Source organism: Zingiber officinale, chromosome 6B (genome assembly GCF_018446385.1).
Source record: "Zingiber officinale cultivar Zhangliang chromosome 6B, Zo_v1.1, whole genome shotgun sequence".
Lineage (NCBI taxonomy): Eukaryota > Viridiplantae > Streptophyta > Magnoliopsida > Zingiberales > Zingiberaceae > Zingiber > Zingiber officinale.
Window position 1 is genome coordinate 83,084,539 of NC_055996.1, and position 19,804 is coordinate 83,104,342.

The 19,804-nt window shown below is 37.0% G+C and overlaps 2 protein-coding genes across 2 annotated transcripts; one reads left to right on the plus strand and one right to left on the minus strand.

Annotated features, from left to right (window-relative positions):
• The first annotated feature begins 711 nt into the window (after positions 1-711).
• Positions 712-4,353, plus strand: LOC121992886 (probable serine/threonine-protein kinase WNK4). Its single transcript, XM_042547505.1, has 7 exons — positions 712-1,319; positions 1,575-1,612; positions 1,762-1,989; positions 2,072-2,292; positions 2,589-2,746; positions 2,846-3,242; positions 3,312-4,353. Exons 1-7 carry the CDS (start codon positions 1,218-1,220, stop codon positions 4,124-4,126), a joined length of 1,959 nt encoding a protein of 652 aa, XP_042403439.1. The 5' UTR covers positions 712-1,217; the 3' UTR covers positions 4,127-4,353.
• A 14,440-nt stretch (positions 4,354-18,793) lies between these two features.
• Positions 18,794-19,351, minus strand: LOC121990357 (calcium-binding protein KIC-like). The gene has a single exon (XM_042544499.1). It carries the CDS (start codon positions 19,325-19,327, stop codon positions 18,926-18,928), a length of 402 nt encoding a protein of 133 aa, XP_042400433.1. The 5' UTR covers positions 19,328-19,351; the 3' UTR covers positions 18,794-18,925.
• Between the last annotated feature and the right edge of the window lie 453 nt (positions 19,352-19,804).

Here is a 19,804-nt window from a genome sequence, read left to right on the forward strand (position 1 = left end):
TATTAATCAGAATGTGAAAGACATGTTTTGTAGATTTACAATGCTTATCAAGTTTTTTAAACTTGGGCAGACAAGTGAAAGCAAGCAATTAATTATTGATTGGGCTTATGATTTTAATTATGTTTTGTAAACCTACAATTAATTTTAATCAATGCTATTTATAAAATATTTATAGATTAGCACTAATGCATATAAAGGTAACATTATATTTATTTTATTGTTTTAAAAGGATAATATCTATTTATACTAAAATTAAATTGGATTGGGTGGGTCGAATGATTGAGACAATATAACTAGCCAAATGGATTAGTTGAGTTGGGTAGGTCAAACTATTATATATTAAATAAAATGGGTCATTTTCAAAATTGTGGGTCATTTAACACATGACAAAGATATGCACTCCATAATTGTAAAGACTAGCAATTCTACCTCACCTACCAAATAATAAAAATCAACTCTTTTTTGAATTCATTTTTTTCATCCATAAATTATTCTAACACTTAAAATTCACAGCAATTATCACTAATTATTCCCTTGAAAAATATTTCAGTTAGCAAAATATAACAGCTTGTATTTATAAATAATAATAAAAAAATTATTTTTATTTATTAAATAAAATAAAAATTGAAGGAATGTATATAATTGCTCCCCCGAAAAGGTGGAGAAATAGTAAAAGAAAAAGTGTATAAATTATGGCACCGAACAGCTGTTACGTCTTTCCTCCTCTTCCGGCTCCACCCGCCGCTTCTTTCAATCCTCTTTCTCTCCGTCGCTTCCGCATTTGCGATTAGGGTTTCTTTTCATTCCCCCTCCTTCCTTCGTCCTCCTCCTCCTCTTGTTCTGCTGGTGTTGGCCCTCGTCCGCCTCCGTCTCTCTTCCTAGGGGGCTCGGCCTCGCCTGCCGAGGGATGCAGACTACGCGAGATTGCCAATCGCCGGAATCGGGAGCGGTCGCAGGAGCATGAGAGGCCGCAGTCGTTCCACAATCGCCACAACTACTACCGGGACTGGGGCGATGGATCTCGCCCTCGTGGAGAAGTCGGCCGTTGCTTGCGGATTCCGCCTGCAATCGGCCACCGATTCCTTCTCCGTCGCGTCCGAGGCCTTCTCTGAAGGATTCTGTCGCCGCCTCGTCTTCCTTTGATACCTTCCACTTCTTTTCTTTTACTTCCCTTTCTCCGCTTGCTTTTGTTCGTCTTGCTGTCGTCGTTATTTGAAATGGAGCTGTCAGTAAATGGATTTCCATCCAATCTCGGGGTGAGTAGCTTGTTGGAGGCTGAACGCTGTGTGGAGACTGATCCGACGGGCCGGTATATTCGTGTGAGTGCATTCTGATAAACTCCATGCTTTGTTGGTCGAACAAGCTTCTGCGTCAAGGATGTTTTTTCCCCCTTCTTGCATTTATATATTTGTCCATATTTTTCTATTTCAATTAAATTGGTTCAAGTATAGCAGTTGGTCGTTCAAGTTTTCATTTTGTTTAATACTAATATGAGCAATGGTTTGGAATCTACAGCTATTTTTTTTTTTTTTACTTTTGATTTTGTTTGCTATCATTGTTCTCCTTTGCTGCAGTACAACGAGATTCTGGGAAGGGGAGCATTTAAGACCGTGTATGTTATAGATTTTCAGTTCTTTTTTCCCTTTATTTTCTTTATTTTCTTATTTATAATGATCTGTTTAGCTACAGGTAACGAAATGCTTCAATAATATGTATGACTTTGTAGAGCTTCCAAATATAAGTTCTATTTTTGCTGTGTAGTTACAAAGGGTTCGATGAGGTTGATGGGATAGAAGTTGCATGGAACCAAGTATGCATTGAGGAGGTGCTGCAATCTCCGGATAACATTGGGCGTCTGTATTCTGAAGTCTACCTTCTGAGATCCTTAAAGCATGAGAATATCATCAAATTTATCGACTCATGGGTTGATCATCAGACGAAGACCATAAACATCATAACTGAGCTTTTTACTTCTGGAAGTTTAAGGCAGTAGGTAGTCTGGCCCCTTATATGATGCTTGACCTGCTTGAATGGGATACATCTAAAATTGGATCAATTTCTGTACTTGTAGCTATCGCAAGAGGCATAAGAATGTGGATATGAAAGCTATAAAGAACTGGGCATCACAAATCCTTCGAGGTTTGGAGTACCTTCACAATCACAAACCTCCAATACTTCACCGTGACCTGAAATGTGATAACATTTTTGTGAACGGAAATAATGGAGAGGTTAAGATTGGGGATCTTGGATTAGCTATTGTGATGCAGCAACCTAGCGCTCGAAGTGTTATCGGTATGAACAAAAGTTTTCCAAATTCCTTTTCCATTAGAAGACAACACTTGCTTATTCTCTGTTACATCAGTGTCAGATCTTTAGCTACCAAGCGGCTATGGCTTAAAATATTTGTCTTTTGGTTGTGATGGCATTCTATTTAGGTTGCCTTGTTGTTTCACTACTTTTTTTTTCTTTTATTTTTTTTTCCCTATCACTTTTCTATATTTCAATTATTTACTTTCTTGCATTATGTTTAGTATCCTTTTGATGTCATTTTAAATGTCTTATAATGAATTAACAAATGGCAATGGCAGGTACCCCTGAATTTATGGCCCCAGAGCTATATGAAGAGGAGTACAATGAATTAGTGGACATTTATTCTTTTGGAATGTGCATGTTGGAGATGATTACACTTGAATTTCCATACAGTGAATGCAAAAATCCAGCGCAAATTTTCAAGAAAGTCACAAATGTAAGCTGTACCTATTAGAGCATCTGCCCACTTAATAATGAATTTTATTTTTCAGTTCAATTTTTAAAATTACCAAGACGTCCTATTTAATAATTATAGGGAATAAAGCCTGCTGCACTTGCTAAAGTAACAGATCCGGAGGTACGGCAGTTTATTGAGAAATGCTTGGTTTCTGCTTCAGAAAGATTACCTGCCAAGGAACTCTTGAAAGATCCATTTCTTCAAATTAATAACAAGAAGGAATCTCTTTCAGATATTGTTCAAGTTTCCAAAAATATGCTTAATACAAATCCAATCTCAAGGCCTCTATACATGGACATTGACTCTGATTACAAATCACTTCCAACTAGTAATGGCACTGAGAGCAGTAATTTAACAACACCTATCACGGTTTTGGAATTCCAAAGAACAAATAAAAACAAAGAATTTACACTTCAAGGAAGTAAACATGATGATACATCTGTCTCACTAATTTTGCGTATTGCGGATGCATATGGTAAGGCAATATTGTGTTCGTGATGATTTTTCTTTGAAGCTGCTTATATTTTTTTTCTTTACCATACAGGTATGGTAAAGTATATACATTTTGTGTTCTGCTTAAAATCTGATACTGCCCTTGGAGTGGCCGCAGAAATGGTGGAACAACTGGAACTATCTGATTATGATGTTGTTTTCATAGCTGATTTTATTGATTTCCTGATCATGAAACTTGCACCTGGCTGGAAACTCTCAATTGACCATTCTAATGAGAATATTCATCACAAGGATTATGAAGCATATGGTGAAAATGAGTTTTTTTCAGTGCAGCCCTCCAAGTCACAACACTCAAGTGATTATTCTGAGTTTGACTATGACCATACCGGTTTATCTCAGCTAAACCTGAAGAGTTCAGAAGGGAAGTTTGTAGAAAGTGATCATGGTCGATCATACAGGAAGGTGGAAGAAAAGGTGGAAGAATCAATGATGTCGCCTACTGAGTGTCACACATTATATGGTGGTAGAGGGGACAAAAGTTCTCAAGGGTCACTTTATTCTGATATCTTTACGGGAAGTTTCAAGAACCCAAGTGGGTATAATACTGATGTTGATTCTAAAGCAGATACACAAATTAGTGATGTTGGGGCCCCTTTTTTGCTTGCCAACATTAATTTAAACTCTTACACGCTCAATTGCAACGATAGAAAACATGCTTCTAACTTGAATATGCTGAAGCAATCTTCTGCACTATCTCTGACTGATGAAGATCAAAATGAGTTGAGAGCAGAGCTGGACATGATAGATGCTCATTTCGAACAGTGGTTTTATGAGCTTTCTAAGATGCGAGAGGAAGCAAAGAAAAATGCTAGAAAGAAGTTTTCAAAGAAGAAGAGTGGTGATTAATTGCTTCCTACTCCATCTTCATTTGAAAGTTTTTTCTCTCTTTTTTTTTTTCCCTTTTCATAGATGTTTCGCATTAAATTTGTTCAAGTGTAAGTTCATTTAGTTATAGTCTGTAATTCATGTGGTTGGATTCCTCTGGGTCACAGAACGTTATTTGGTTCCATTTCCGATTGTGCATGTTTTTACATTCTTATTATATACAAACTATTACTTAGTTTTGTATTGAAGGATCACTCGGTGCTTTTTCTTGTACAACTCATGCTTGTTTTTTGGCAGATAAATCAATTACAACTCAGGATTCATTGAAATCGGGAGGCTCATGCAGCAGGAAATAAATATGTAAAAGGTCAGTTAGCAATGTTGAACACATTTGAAATTCTCACCTTGAAATTCCCAAGTGTTAGGCTCAATGGTGGCGGAGGTGAGTTCCAATGAGTGACGGCGACGTTTTTTCTTGCTACCGTATCTACTCTCTCAAAATCTTCTTCTGTATCCTTTCCTGTCAACTGAATCAATCCCTTTGACTTTTCATGGTTGACCTTTTCTTGTATCATTTCCCATCCCATATAATATAATGCTAATGAGCCTATCTATATATATATATATTTCTGCAAATGAGCCTATACCCAATTAATTTTAGAGGAGCTAGATCCAACTCTACATAAGTTTTTCATCAATCTGGAGTAAATCATGAAAGCGCCGCATCAAGTCTACGTAAGTTTTTCATCAATATGGGGTAAATCATGAAAGCACTATATCAAATCGTTGGTAGTGGATTCTTCTGGTCTTCATCGTTTGTGTAAGACGGTCTAATGTTGAATTGATACTTCGCTCGTGAGTGTAAATTTATAGGCTTTTATCATCAATTGATGCGGTATTTTATAAGTGGATCCAATAGTTAGGTGGAAGTTAAAGTCAAGGTAAAATGATAGTCAAAGTCAAAATAAGATGTCAATGAGGGTTAGAATATGAGCGGATGGCCAAGTTGCTCTCATTGAGAATCAGTTCCTCACTTCTCAACGCTAAAGTATTCAACGCAGAGCCGATCGACTTCAGAGTTAGTTGGACTTAAGGTCTTTAGCGCTCCACACCTCAATGCTAAGGCGCACAGAATAAACTTCTCGCAACGGTTGAGTATACAATACAACTCTCGGTATATGTTCGGTTGGCCCAAGTGTCGACCCGATTTACCAGGCATATCTCCCTCTCTTAGTATATGTCCGATCGACCCAAGGGGCAGTCAAGCTTACATGCATAACTCCCTATCTTTGAGCATATGATCGGTCGACCTAAGATCCAGTCAGGTTTATAGGGCATAGTTCTCTATCTTGCAACACTGAGACTATGGTCGGCCGGTCAAAACGCTGATCGGGTTTACAACGCTCATCACCCCCACTTATATATAAGATAGGTATATGAGGTAATTCTCAGTATAAACCTGGTCGATCTAAGAGTCGGTTGTACTTAAGGGATTTAGTTTCCCGTTTCTATTGCCAGTCTCCCATTATACAACCAGTTGACTATTAGGTCAGTCGGACTACCCTCAGAGGATAACATTGTTAGAGAATGATAATAACCTATCAGAGAATAACAACTACTTGTTAGATAATATTCTACTGTTATAACATTTACATGCTATGGAATCTTCCTCGAAGGATGACTATACATCTTCCATTACCCAACATTTTGACGACATATTCTCTTAACTGTCTCATTGATGGTAGAAGTTATAAGAAGCGATTCATATACTGATTGCTATGTTTGAAAGGTGTCCTAAGGAAATCATCTTATGATTTAAACTATTTGTTTCGATAAATATATATTTATTATTTGAGTGCATTTTACTTGTGTCTTTGAATGATCTTAAACTCATTTATGCAATACGACTCATAGAATGAGAGAACTTATGATTGAATCACAACTAGTGAATCTCTACATATGTAATTATGAAAGTATAAAACATTCCTAGTCAATGAATTGATGTATTCGAGCATCATCAATTCTATGAGACTAGCACGAGTTATACTCATTGGTCTAACTAAACAACTGTTACTCACTAGCTGGAGACATTAAGATGTCGAGAGTTAAACTTGGATGTTAGTTATGGTAACTAGTTTATTAAAGTAATATGTTGTAAGGCTTCATATAGTTTTCTACATATATGGATATGTCTGTGAAGTAATTACTACAGCTCGAGTGCAAGCTTCCTTTGACTTGAGGTATTCAAGTCATCTTGGTCATGGAGGCTTATACTTTAACATTTTAAGCAAAACATCTCCTTAGAGATGTGAACCCGAGATGATTGAGTATAAATCGAAGGGCCTAAGGGTGTTTGGATAACCCATAAAAGATTCACAACTCCTTGTAAGGAGATGTATACCCTGTGACCACTTATCAAGATTATTACTCTAAGTTTTTGCAAAGCATCACATGTTAATAGTATGAGACTTTTAGACACATATAGGAGTAATTTGAATCCACAGGATGAGGAAGTATTACTTGGACTAAGTGTGATGTAATCAGTTTAGTGGGGATAGACACATAAACCATATCCTGAACCAAGTGGATATAAGATGAGTGAAAGGAACAAGGCATGACTCTCTATAGCTGTTAAAGGGTTTCGAACTAGTTTTGAAATTAACTGTGATTTTCTGATTAATTGGAGATTATGATGTACTATTAGATGTCACTCATGATTGATCCATAATTAAATAGTTAATTATGGATGACTAAGATAAACCGGGAACATATTAATTCACACACACTATGAGTATCTAAAAGACATAAAATAAGTTTGAAAATTTAGTTTTTAGATCAAGATAAGGTTGGACTAGACGAAGGATAAATATAGAAGATATTTTATCGGAACGGAAGAGCGGATAAACCACATCTCTTATGGAAGAGTTAGACCCTATTTGATTTAGTAATGGACCAAATTAGTTTGGCTTAAACCAAGTTGGTTTGTTTATGAACCAAATCAAAAGGTTAATGGGTTAAATTTTAGTTAAGAAATTTGGACCGCGTTTGAGTTTTCTAGTCCAACCTCTCTCTCTCTCTCTCTCTCTCTCTCTCTCTCTCTCTATATATATATATATATATATATATATATATATAGGTGGAGAGAAGAGAGAATCCAATTCATTATTCATTGGTCTAAGTTTTTGGAAACCTAGCCTCCTCTCCTCTCTCTGTCGCCGCCCACCAAGAGCCAAAGGATGAGGTTTTCCTTCCTCAAGATTTTGCTTCTTCTTCCTTCTCTTGGATTATATTACCTCCATGGCTGGCTGGTACTAATAGAGGCAAATCTTGTTGCTCATCGGAGTTATCTTGAAGATCTTTACGTAGATACGAATAGAGGCGAGGGTTGGGGATATTGCTAAAGTTGACGCCCTTTTCCCTATGTATCATCAGTAAGGTACGTCTAAAATAATTGTTATTATTAAAATTTTATTTTATGATTATTTTTGCATGAATGTATTCTGCATGTGTGTGGTGTATGTGTTGTAATAAAATAGTTTTATTATCATATTTTTACTTCCACTGTATGTTTTGTGAAACATGTTAAGGACACATCGCATAAGACATACCCCAATAGTGGTATCAGAGTCCGATCGTGCTTTGACATGATCATAAAATCTATTTTACGAATTGTAGTAACCGTAGTTTCATTGTTTTGGAGATTAGGAAATTACGAAAGAGGAAAATTATTTCCTAATATGATATTGGAAATTTCATAGAATCATTCTTAATCGATCAACTAATCGATTGATATGTTTATCAATCTATTAACGGCGGATTTAATTGATATATAGTTTAAATTTACGTTAAAAAGTTTCTCTCAATCAATTGGAATTTGTTTTCAATTGATTAAGGAGCCAAAAATCCTGAAAATTGACTTCTGAATCGGTTGGTTGATCAATTCAATCGATCTTAATCGATTGGCAATCAAATGATTAAACAACAAAAAAATTGCAAACAGAGGACTTCATAATCGATTGAACATCTGAATTGATTACCCAATCAATTAGGAGCTCTAAAATTGCGTACAGAAATTTTTAATCGATTGCTGAATCTATTAAGCATCTCAATCAATCACCCAATCGATTAAGAGATGTGTATTCGCAAACAGAAAGTCCCGTAATCGACTACCCAATCAATTAAGCCCCTGAATCGATTACTGAATTGATTAAGAGTAATTTTGTTCGAAAAGTAAAGGCTATAATCGATCACTAATCGATTAGGAACCTCCCAATCTATCGGTAACTTGTGCCAATCGATTGACATAACTTGGATCGATCTAAAAAATTCTAATTTTAGAAATTTTGAAATAATTAAGAAAATTTCAATTAGGAAAATTGTTTGCTAATTAGATTTACTTAATTAAGAATTATTTCCTTAAGATAAATATGTGGTTAAACTTGAAAATTTATTTCCTAATCTAAATTAAGGAATTTTGGTTTATGGAAATTAAATCCTTAAATATATTTTATATCCAAATAAAATTATGATAACTATAAATTTATTAATGTCATGGCATATGTATGTCATATAGCGGCATTAATTAACTTTAATTTTATGCCATGATTAAATGTAATTATGTTATGCGTGTGTGATGTTATCTCATCATATTTGCCATATATGTGATGTCATATAGATAGATCATATACATGATGACGATGAGACCTAAATCTCTTATAAAATATTAAAACCTACACCTCTTGTCAATATGGAAAGAACTAGAGTTTAATTACTTGTTTGAGTTGTTGTGCCAAAGCCAAGCTCTACCTGAAATTAAATATGTTCAAAGCATTAAGATATGATCTCATGATTAACAGGTTGGTTTTAACTTGAAGCGTTGATTTATTATGCCAAAGGCAAGGTCAAATAGATAGAGATAAAGTTGGGTGATATTAGCAATCCAATGTATTAGCAATCCAATGTTTATACAAATATCAATTGATTGATAGCATAATATGATAGTTGCATATATGCAATATGTAATCGGTATACTTGATACCTACCACTGCAGGTAAGAATGACTTGCTGTGCCAAAACCAAGGTTGTTCTTATCTGAAGTGGATATCAACCCACTTGGAAAAAACCTACCATCTCCTGTATCATAAGAGCTCTTAAATTCGATAAATAGGCAAGAATTTTTATTATATATAAACAGTTTACATGATTAAAATTGACTCTCTCATACATTCTCTTATTTGTATTTCTAGATTAATCATTTAATTATGATGTCTTTGAATTTACGCTTGGTAATGGACTCAAACAAACTAACTTGGTCAAACTTCTTAGACTGATTTCAAAACATGAGAATTATTTTCAAGGCTGAGAAACTAGTATATATCATTGAAAAGACACTTCCTATAAATATAGCAAATGATGCAACACTAAACTATATATTGATCTTTGAAAAGCAAATGGCTCACTCTGAGCTTGCAAGTTGCATCGTGCTGGCCTCGATGTATCCTGAACTACAAAAATAATATGAGCATATGGATGCTTATATAATTATTTTTCATTTTCGTGAGCTATTTGATGAGCAAGCTAGATCCAAACGGTTCGAGGTCACCAAGCTACTCTTTTACTCAAAGATGCAGGAGGGTTCATCTGCGGTACAATTTGTGCTGAAGATCAATGGCTACATTGAGTGTTTAGGATCACTTGGTTTTGCGTTGGATCATGGATTAAGTATTGACTTAATTCTGTACAGTTTATCCACTAGCTATTCACAGTTTGTGATAAATTATCAAATGAACCTCTTTGAATTCACAATTTCAGAGTTAATCAACATGATAAAAGATGTAGAACCTTTTATAAAGAAAAGAACAGAAGATATTGATGTTAGAAGATCCCTCAAAAAGGTTCTAAGAGGAAGTCAAAGCATCAAACTACTAGGAAGAAGAAAAAGATCAAGATAGTAGAACCGGTAACAAAGGGTCCATGCCATCATTGTGACAAGATGGGGCACTGGCGAAGAAATTACAAAATTTATCTTGAGTTCGTGAAGAAGAAGAAGACATCTAATGTCTCATCTGCTTCAGGTATTTTCATTATTGATTGTTATATTATTTTCCCCAACACTTGGATATTAGATACCGGGTGTATCTCACATATATGTAATGATATACATGAGCTAAGGAATAGCAAAAGACTCGTCAAGAGAGAAATAAATTTGTAAGTTGACAATGGAGCAAAGGTTGCAACTATCACTATCAGAACATATTTATTGAAGCTTCCTAGTGGACTTGTCTTAGAAATGGATAATTATTATTTCATTTTTACATTAATAAAGAGCATTGTTTCTTATGTGCATAGGTTATATTAGTTTTTAGACATTCTTTAACGCATATCTACTTGTATTTCATGAGTATAATCTATGTTTATTGCACTCTATTTTATTATTATATTATACTTCCATTCTATTTATTCAGAGATCTATTTTTTCATTAATAGGACACATTTTGGAGCAAAGATGGAGCATTGGAGCAAATTTGGAAGAGAATTAGTAAAACATGGCCATGTCTCTTCCCAGGGCCATGTCAAGGCCATGAGGCAGGGTCATGTCTCTTCCTAGGGCCAGGAGACATGATCATGTCTCTTCCCAGGGCCATAAGATAGGGTCATGTCTCTTCCTAGGCCATAAGACCTGACCATGTCTTTTACTAGGGCCATAAACATGGTCAAGTCTTTTACTAGGGCCATGAGACATGGCTATGTCTTTTCCTAAGGGCAAGCTACACAAGCATACACGGCCATGCCTCCTTTCTAGAAAAGAGCCAATATTGGCAAGCCATGCCTTGAGACACGGTCGTGCCTCCCACCACCAAGAATCCAGGGCGTGGCCGTGTGAAACCACATAGTCGTGCCTCCCACCAGCAAGCATCCATGGCATGACCGTTTGAAACCACACAGTCGTGCCTCCAGATTTCTAGAGAGGAACACGGTCTGGCCATGCTTCTTGTCCAGAACATATTGAGGGTCAGGTCGTGCCCCCTCACCAGCGGTAATCCACGTCCCGATCGTGCCTCCAGGCACAACCGTGTGGCGGAGAACACGAGGGGGTCATGCCCCCTTCCTATAAAAGGAGATTTTATCTCCTTTTCTTGCATCTTTGGCTTGGACCTCTGCCCCTTTCCTTAGAGAAGGGTTCTCCCCCCCTTAAGGGAACCCTAGAACTTCTATCTCCGTCGATCCGCATCATCCGTCCACCTTTGGAGTAAGGGAACGCGTCTAAAGATGTTGGACTTCAAGGATAAGCACTCTTTTCTCTCTATTTCCATATATTGACTTATAGTTTACTACTTTCATTGTCTTTTGGTTGTATTTTCTTGCAATGGTGTAGGTCCTCCAATTCTTTGATGTAGGAAGTGTTTGTGATGTGATATTGATGTATGAACTATGTATTTACTTGTTTTCTTATTCAATGAAGTATTTATGACTTGTTCTTATGTATTGTACCTTGTATATGTTTGACGAAATATGTGTGTTATATATGCATGTGGATTGTGATGGATTTGTCACTCTATAGAGGAGAAGTAATAGATTATATGATCGTAGAACTCTGTGATAGGGGATAACCATTTAAGAGGATTTTCTAGAATAATCCTCTTACAAGGAGACTGATTCACTATAAAGGAGTATCTAATTAGAGTTTAGAGGGCTTCTCCAAAATTAATGTTAGGAAGTGACTTGTATAATCTAGATTGTATGAATGGGGGACCCTGTGACAGAAGGTAATCCTTTAACTGGGCTTTCTAGGTTACCTCTTCTACTTAGTTGCATTAATCTACCATTAGAAAGTAAATTGGATAATTCTAGGATTATATGATTGGGAGGCCTTGGGATAATCCTTTAACCGGACTTTCTAAAGTTGTTTCTTTACTTAATGATGTTAGAACTTGGATAAACTCTCCGGTGCAATCTTCGCAGGGTTGAGCCAAACTTTAGTTAGAAATTTTATAAAGTGTAGGCATGGAGATAAGGAGATGAATAATGCATAGAGACATTAACTAGCATCATAGTGAAACCAAACTCCTAGAATCAATCATCCACCACCCAACTCTCTCAATCTGTCTCTTCCTAGGGTTTGTGAACCAACTCTCGATTGCCCCTATGATGCTAGTTAATGTCTCGATTGCCCCTCGATAATTTGCTATGCAAAGTTAACTAGTACTTAATCAATAGTCCCTATGAGATCAATATTTTATTACTTGACGATAGTCGTGTACTTGTGAGTTATACAACAATTTCTAATGTCTTGTTTAAATAAAAAAGTTTTCATTTAACTTTTAGTAACAATTATTATTATATAACTTTAAATGATGTTCTTTATGGTACAAAAACTTTATGCAATGACATCTACATGTTAGATATATCCGACGATGTAATCAATATTGAAACGAGCAACAAACATGCTCAAAAAGATAATCAAATAACCTCCTACTCATGGCATTGTCGCCTTGGTCATATAAATAAAAAACACATGTCCAAATTGCAAAGACTTATAATTTTGGAATCATTTGAATTTGATTTGTTTGATACATGTGATTCATATTTAAAGACAAGATGACAAAGTTACCTTTTATTGGAAAGGGTGAACTAGTCAAAGAGTTACTTGGTCTCATACATACCGATGTATATAGACCAATGTCAACTCAAGCAGTAGAAGATTATAATTACTTCATTACCTTTATCGATGATCATTCATGATTTAGTAATGTGTATCTTATGAAACACAAGTCTAAAACTATTGAAAAGTTTAAAGAATTTAGAAATAAAGTAGAAAAATAACTTGGTAAAAGCATTAAAATACTTTGATCCTATTAGTACCCCAAGGTAGTTTTGATGTGGTCAACCGAGTTAAGTTAAGTTCGGTGTGTATTTTGATGGTTTGTGTCTAAGTGTACAGAAAATTAGGATCACAAGAAGTCGAGCGAAAGATGAAACAGGAGAGAGTCGATGGGCTCATTACGTCCGAGGGACGAAGTGTTGTGGAAGAGTACGCAGTCGGACGAGAAGGAAGCGCACGGCGTTTCCAAGGGACGAGAAGTTGAAGCAGAAGCTTGCTCGAGAAGAAGACCGGAAGATGGGTCCGAGTGAGCCCAATTTTGGATGGACGAAATCACCCAAGTAAACGGAGCGGCGGAAGAGCAAACAGAGCTACTAAAAGCGCCTCCAACGTGGCTGAAAGCGCCCTCGCGCCTTTCTAGTGGAAGGTACCTTCAATCTCTTAAAGGCCCCTTTGAGCCTTTATGGAAGGCGCTTTCAATCACTTAAAAGTGCCTTGGACTGAGCAAAAAGTAATTGTTAGTGAAGATAAAGCTCTATCTTCGCACGATAACATTTGCCACGCTGGAGGCACCTTCAAGCTTATTGAAGGCGCCTTCCAAGGTCGGATAAGATTTTTCAAGGGCTATAAAAAGACCCCTGGAATTAGGAAATATTCAACAACTTTAATATTCATTTCCTAGTTTTTTTCTGAGCATTTAATGAGTGTAAGAGGCTTCTCCGCCTTCATCGAAGGAAATTTTTAGTGTTTTCTTTTGCCTTGGATTAATAACCACCTAGGTTGTAACCAAGTAACTTTCTGTACCTCTTTATTTTATTAGTTGTTAAATTGCTTTAATTTAATTGTGCTACTAATTTTATCTGAAAGATCGAGAAAGGTTCGATTTTATTATACAGGCAATCCCCCCTCTCTTGTCGGTCGCACGAGTTCTAATAGATGCGATCGAGGTGATGAATACTTAAGCTAAGAGTTTCAAAATTATCTAAGAGACAATGAAATATTACCTCAATGGGCTCCGCCTTATACGCCACAACATAATGGTGTATCTGAAAGGTGGAACCGAACTTTGTTGGGCATAATTAGGTCAATGATGAATCATTCAAGTCTTCCCAAATCCTTTTGGGATTATGCACTCGAGACAGCTGTTTACTTGCTAAACAAATTCCTGACTAAGACAATATCTACTACTTCATATGAAATATAGGCTAAGAAACTTTATCTATCTCATTTTAAGATATGGGGTTATCTTACTTATGCTAAGTTTGATAAATGTCTATTTGTTGGTTACCCTAAGGAAACCAATTCTATATCCCTTGGAGAAAAAAGTGTTTGTTTTAAGATATACGACTTTTCTAGAGAAAGAGTTTCTCTTACAAGAAACAAGTGAGAGTATGGTTGAACTTGATGAAATTCAAGAGACTCCAATAGACACTGAAGAGATGTCTAATCAAGAATCACAACCGATTACTCATAATGATTAACCATCAGTTGGACCTATAGTTAAACAACTTCCTCATAGATCTCGTAGTACACACAATATTCCTGAAAGATATGGATCTCTTATAAGTGAATCGAATGACGTATTACTCATCGAGGATAAGGAACCTACTAATTATGAAGAATTTCTGAAAAGTTTAGAAAGGAACAAGTGACTTACAGCCATAAAGTTAAAATGAATTCTATGTATGAAAACTAAATTTGAAACTTGGTGGATCCACCTAAAGGTATTACACCTATTGGGTGCAAGTAGATTTTTAAGAAGAAAACTGACATGGATGGTAATGTAATTATCTGCAAAGCAAGATTGGTGACAAATGATTATCATCAAAGGAAAGAAATTGATTATGATGAAACCTTCTCACCAGTAGCTATGCTTAAATACATTCAGATACTCCTGGCCATATCATCTTATTATAATTATGAAATATGACAGATGGATGTGAAAACAACTTTTCTTAATATAAACCTACTCGAGGACGTATATATGATACAACCCGAGGGTTTCACATCTGTTGATAAAAATAAAGTATGCAACTTTCAATTATCTATTTATGGACTGAAGTATCCAGCAGTTGGAATATCCATTTTGATAAGGTAATCAAAGAGTTTGATTTCTCACAAAATCCTGACGAACCTTGTGATACACTAAAAGGTTAGTGGGAGTGTAGTCAAATTCCTAATATTATATGTTAACAACATATTACTCATAGGAAATGACGTGCTAGTTCTACAGTCAGTTAAAGTTTGATTGTCTAAGATGTTCCCAATGAAAGATATAGGAGAAGTAACTTATATCCTCGGGATGAGGATCTATAGAGAGTGCTAAAACGGTTTAGTATGTCTGATTCTAAAAAAAGTTTCATACCTATGAGGTATGGAATTCACCTTTCAAAATCTATGTGTCCATGCAAAGAAGATAAGAGGATTTGCATTAATAAGATTTCCTATGCATCTACGATAAGATCTATCATGTATGCTATGTTATATATAAGGTCGATGTATCATACGCTTTAAGTGTCATGAGAAGATACCAATCAGATCCAAGAATGGATCATTGGGCGGCTGTCACGACAATCTTTAAGTACTTGACAACTAAGGATATGCTCTTGGTATATGGAGATGGTGATATGGTTATACGCGGGTATACGGATGTCAGCTTTTAAACAGATAAAGATGACTCCAAGTCCCAGTCTGGATACATATGCATATTGAACGGAGGCATAATTAGCTGGAAGAGTTCCCAGCAAGACACCGTAGCAAATTCTACTTGTGAGGCAGAATACATTGCAGCTTCGGAATCAGCAAAGGAAACAGTTTGGATCAAGAAGTTCGTCACTAAATTAGGAGTGGCTCCAACCATTATTGAAGCATTATCCATTTACTACGACAACACTGGAGTCATTGCACAAGCAAAGGAACTCAGGTCTCACTAGCAATCCAAACATGTGTTTCGCTGCTATCATCTAATCAAGGAAATCATCAGTAGGAAAGAAATATAACTCAAAAAAATTTCCACTGAAAGGAACCTAGCGGATCTTTTAACAAAGGCTCTACCACAAAGAAAGTTTGAGAGTCACGTCTAGGCTTATGGATTAGGACACTATAGCGATTGACATTAGGCCAAGTGGAAGTATGTTATGTTTGAGAGGTGTCCTAAGGAAATCGTCTTATAATTTGTACTGTCTATTTCGATAAATATAGATTTACTATTTAAGTGCGCTTTACTTGTGTCTTTGAATGGTCTTAAACTCATTTACTGAATGCCCGTAATACGACTCATAGCATGAGAGAACTTGTGATTGGATCACAACTAGTGAGTCTCTACATGTGCAATTATAAAAGTATTGAAACAGTCCCTAATCAATGAATTGATGTATTTGGACATCATCGATTCTATAAAACTAGCACAGGTTATACTCATTGGCCTAACCAAACAGCTGTTACTCACTAGCCGAAGACATTAAGATGTCAAGAGTTAAACTTGGATGCTAGTTATGGTAATTAGTTCATTAGAGTGACATGTTGTAAAGCTTCATATCGTTCTCTATATATATGGATATGTCTGTGAAGTACTTACTACAGCTTGAGTGTAAGTTTCCTTCGACTTGAGGTATTCAAGTCACCTTGGTCATGGAGATTTATACTTTGACATCTTAAGTAAATTATCTCCTTAGAGATGTGAACCTGAGATGATTGGGTATAAGTCGAAGTGCTTGAAGGTGTTTAGATAACCTATAGAGGATTCACTACTCCTTGCAATGAGACGTATACCCTGTGGCCACTTATCAAGATTATTATTCAAAGTCTTTACAAAGCATCACATATTAAGAGTATGAGACTTTTAGACACATATAAGAGTAATTTGAATCAACAGGATGAGAAAATATTACTTGAGCAAGATGTGACGTAGTTAGTCTAGTGGAGACAAACACATAGACCATGCCCTAAACTAAGTGGGTATAAGATGAGTGAAAGGAACAAGGCACAACTCTCTATAGCTGCTGAAGGGTTTAGAACTAGTTCTGGAATCAACTATGATTTTTTTGATTAATTGAGGATCATGATGTACTACTAGATGTCACTCATAATCAATCCTTAATTAAATAATAAATTATAGACGACCAAGATAAACTAAGAGTCTATTGGATCACACACAATATGAGTATATAAAAGTCATAAAATAAGTTTGAAATTTTGATTTTCATATCAGGAGATAAGATGTTTGGTTGGACCAAACGAAGGGCAAATATGAAATATATTTTATTAGAACGGAAGTATGGATGGATCACATCTTTTATGGGAGAGTTAGACCATATTTGGTTTAGTAATAAACCAAATTGGTTTGGTTTAAACCAAATTGGTCTGTTTATGAATCAAACTAAGAGCTTAATGAGCCAAATTTTGGTTAAAGAATTTGGATCGAGTTTAAGCTTTTCTCATCCAACCCATCTAAGATCTACACACACACAGGTCTAGGTTTTTGGAAACCTAGACTCTTCTCTCTCCTCTCCCCTCTCTGCCATTGCCCACCAAGAGCCAAAGGAGGAGTTTTCCTTCCTCAAGCTTTTGCTTCTTCTTACTTTTCTTGGATTGCATCGCCTCCACACTTGGCTAGTATCAATCAGAGGTGAACCTTATTGCTCACCAGAGTTGTTTTGAAGATCTCGGCATGGATGCGAATAGAAACAAGGTTCACGAACGTCACTAAAGTTGATGCCCTTTTTCTTACGCATCATCCGTAGGGAGGCCCAGAATAATTGTTATTCTTAAAATTTTATTTTACAATTATATCTGCGTGATTGTATTCTGCATGCGTGTGGTATATGTTGTAATAAAATAGTTTTATTATCGTATTTTTGCTTCCGTTGCATGTTTTGTAAAACGTGTTAAGCACACACCGCATCGGACATACCCCAACACCGGTAACGAAAGATTCCTCAGAAGTTGGCTACATATCTTTCAGGCTGTACATCTTCCATCACCAGATATATTTTGACATCAAATATTTCCTGTCACATCATTATTACGGAGGTTATTAGAGAGCATAAAATGAGGGGGTTTCTCCGTTGACCAAGTATGCAAAAACGTCCTCACACTTTACATTATGCATATGCTTCTACTAGTCATTCTCTTCTCCACTTTTCGCTCGTCCATCGTCCTGTCTTGAGCGTCAGAGGACTTGCACTAGTGACCCGGCCCCCTCACTTGTTCTCACTCTAACGTTCCCTTTGCCCTCTCTCTAGTGTGTGTAGAGAAGAAGAAAGAGTCCTTTTTCTCCAGTTTGAAGTCTTCTCCTAGTCAATAGCAGGGCTACCTGCTCAACATGCCATCTCCACCGCTTTCCGACGAGATCAGGTACTTTTATTCACTGTCGTCCAATATAAGTTTTTCTACTAAATTCAGCATTATCACATATCTTAATAAAGATCGAGCCATGACACTCCCTTTAGCTCCACGTTGCCTTAACCGCTATGCCCATTGGGGCAAATGAGCTATACGTGGTATTGTGCGACGTTAGCGGTCTCCTCATAATTACCCCACGTCATTGTGAGTAAACTTAGTAGGAATTCAAATTGACAAGTTCATTAGAAAGGCCCACAAATAAACATGATTAAATCTTCTCTTAAATTTTGATCCCCAACTAGTACAATTATTATCTCATATATTTATTTGGGTCGGGTGCGACGGGGCGCTAGGCGAGCGATTTCGACTTTTGTCGCATTATCTCATATATTTATCAATTGAGCCAGACCAATAAATGAGCTACACGTGATACTCATTTCATTTTTGTTTTTCTTTTTTGAAATCAACTAATTATTTCAGATAGCGTAATGACAAAATAATTAGCATTTTTAGATTCCATGCAATTCAACTAATAGTAAGGCAGAGGAGATTTGTATACCAAAATTTTGACGGCTTACAATCCAACAAGATCAACATGATTCATCGTCTGATCTTTATTGACAGAGTCACAGATTTATCAATTAATTAATGGTCAATTAGCTTCGGCCGCTGGCGGCTGGCGGCGGCGGCGGTGTTAGCAGCAGGCTCTCTATCCACGCCTCGGTGTCCGCCATCATCTCGGGGCTGAGCCGGACCATTAGCACGCAGAACTCCCGCTCGTTGAGCGCGCCGTCGCCGTCCATGTCCCCCTCCCTCACCATCGCCTCCGCCTCCGCCGCCGTCATACCTTCCACTCCCAGCGCCGCTGCTGCGTTCCGCCTCAGGCTCGCCGGCGTAATCAGACCGCTCTCCGCCTCCGCCAGCAGCCGGAACCCCGCGCACAGCTCCCGCATAAACTGGTCCTCCTCCATCCGCTCTGCCATCACCGGCAGCAGGTCCTCGTATTCCTCCTCCTCCGCCGCCGTCGCCTCCCCTCCCGCCTTTCCCTCCTCCGCCATGTTCGACCGCTCGGCTGGCAGTTCAATCTCGATCGAATTGGTATTTAATTGTGGGGCGATGGAACAGTTTCTGCGAAGGTGTGTGGCGGACGGTGTTCGTCGCGCGGCTTCCGAGAAGCTTCCTCGAGCGTGTTCTGAGACAGGTTCGATCGGGAATATTAAAGAGAGCTGGCAGAGTTTGATCGTCAACGAATGCGTCCGCGTCCGGTTAATTTATTCCAACCAATTATTTTTATGTTCTCCGGCTTACTTGTTTAATCTTGTATTATATATATATAATTAGAAGTTGACTGTGCTCGTATTCTGAGCAGAGAGACCTGGCACCGCAACAAGCCTGCCTGTGAAAGAAGAATAAAGGGAGAAGAAAATATCAATAACTGGAAGCAGACATTGGACACTAAAATTAGAAAGGGAGTAGAGGATGACAATGAATCGTGAACTCTCTCTCTATTAGATATGATCGTCTCCGGAATATGA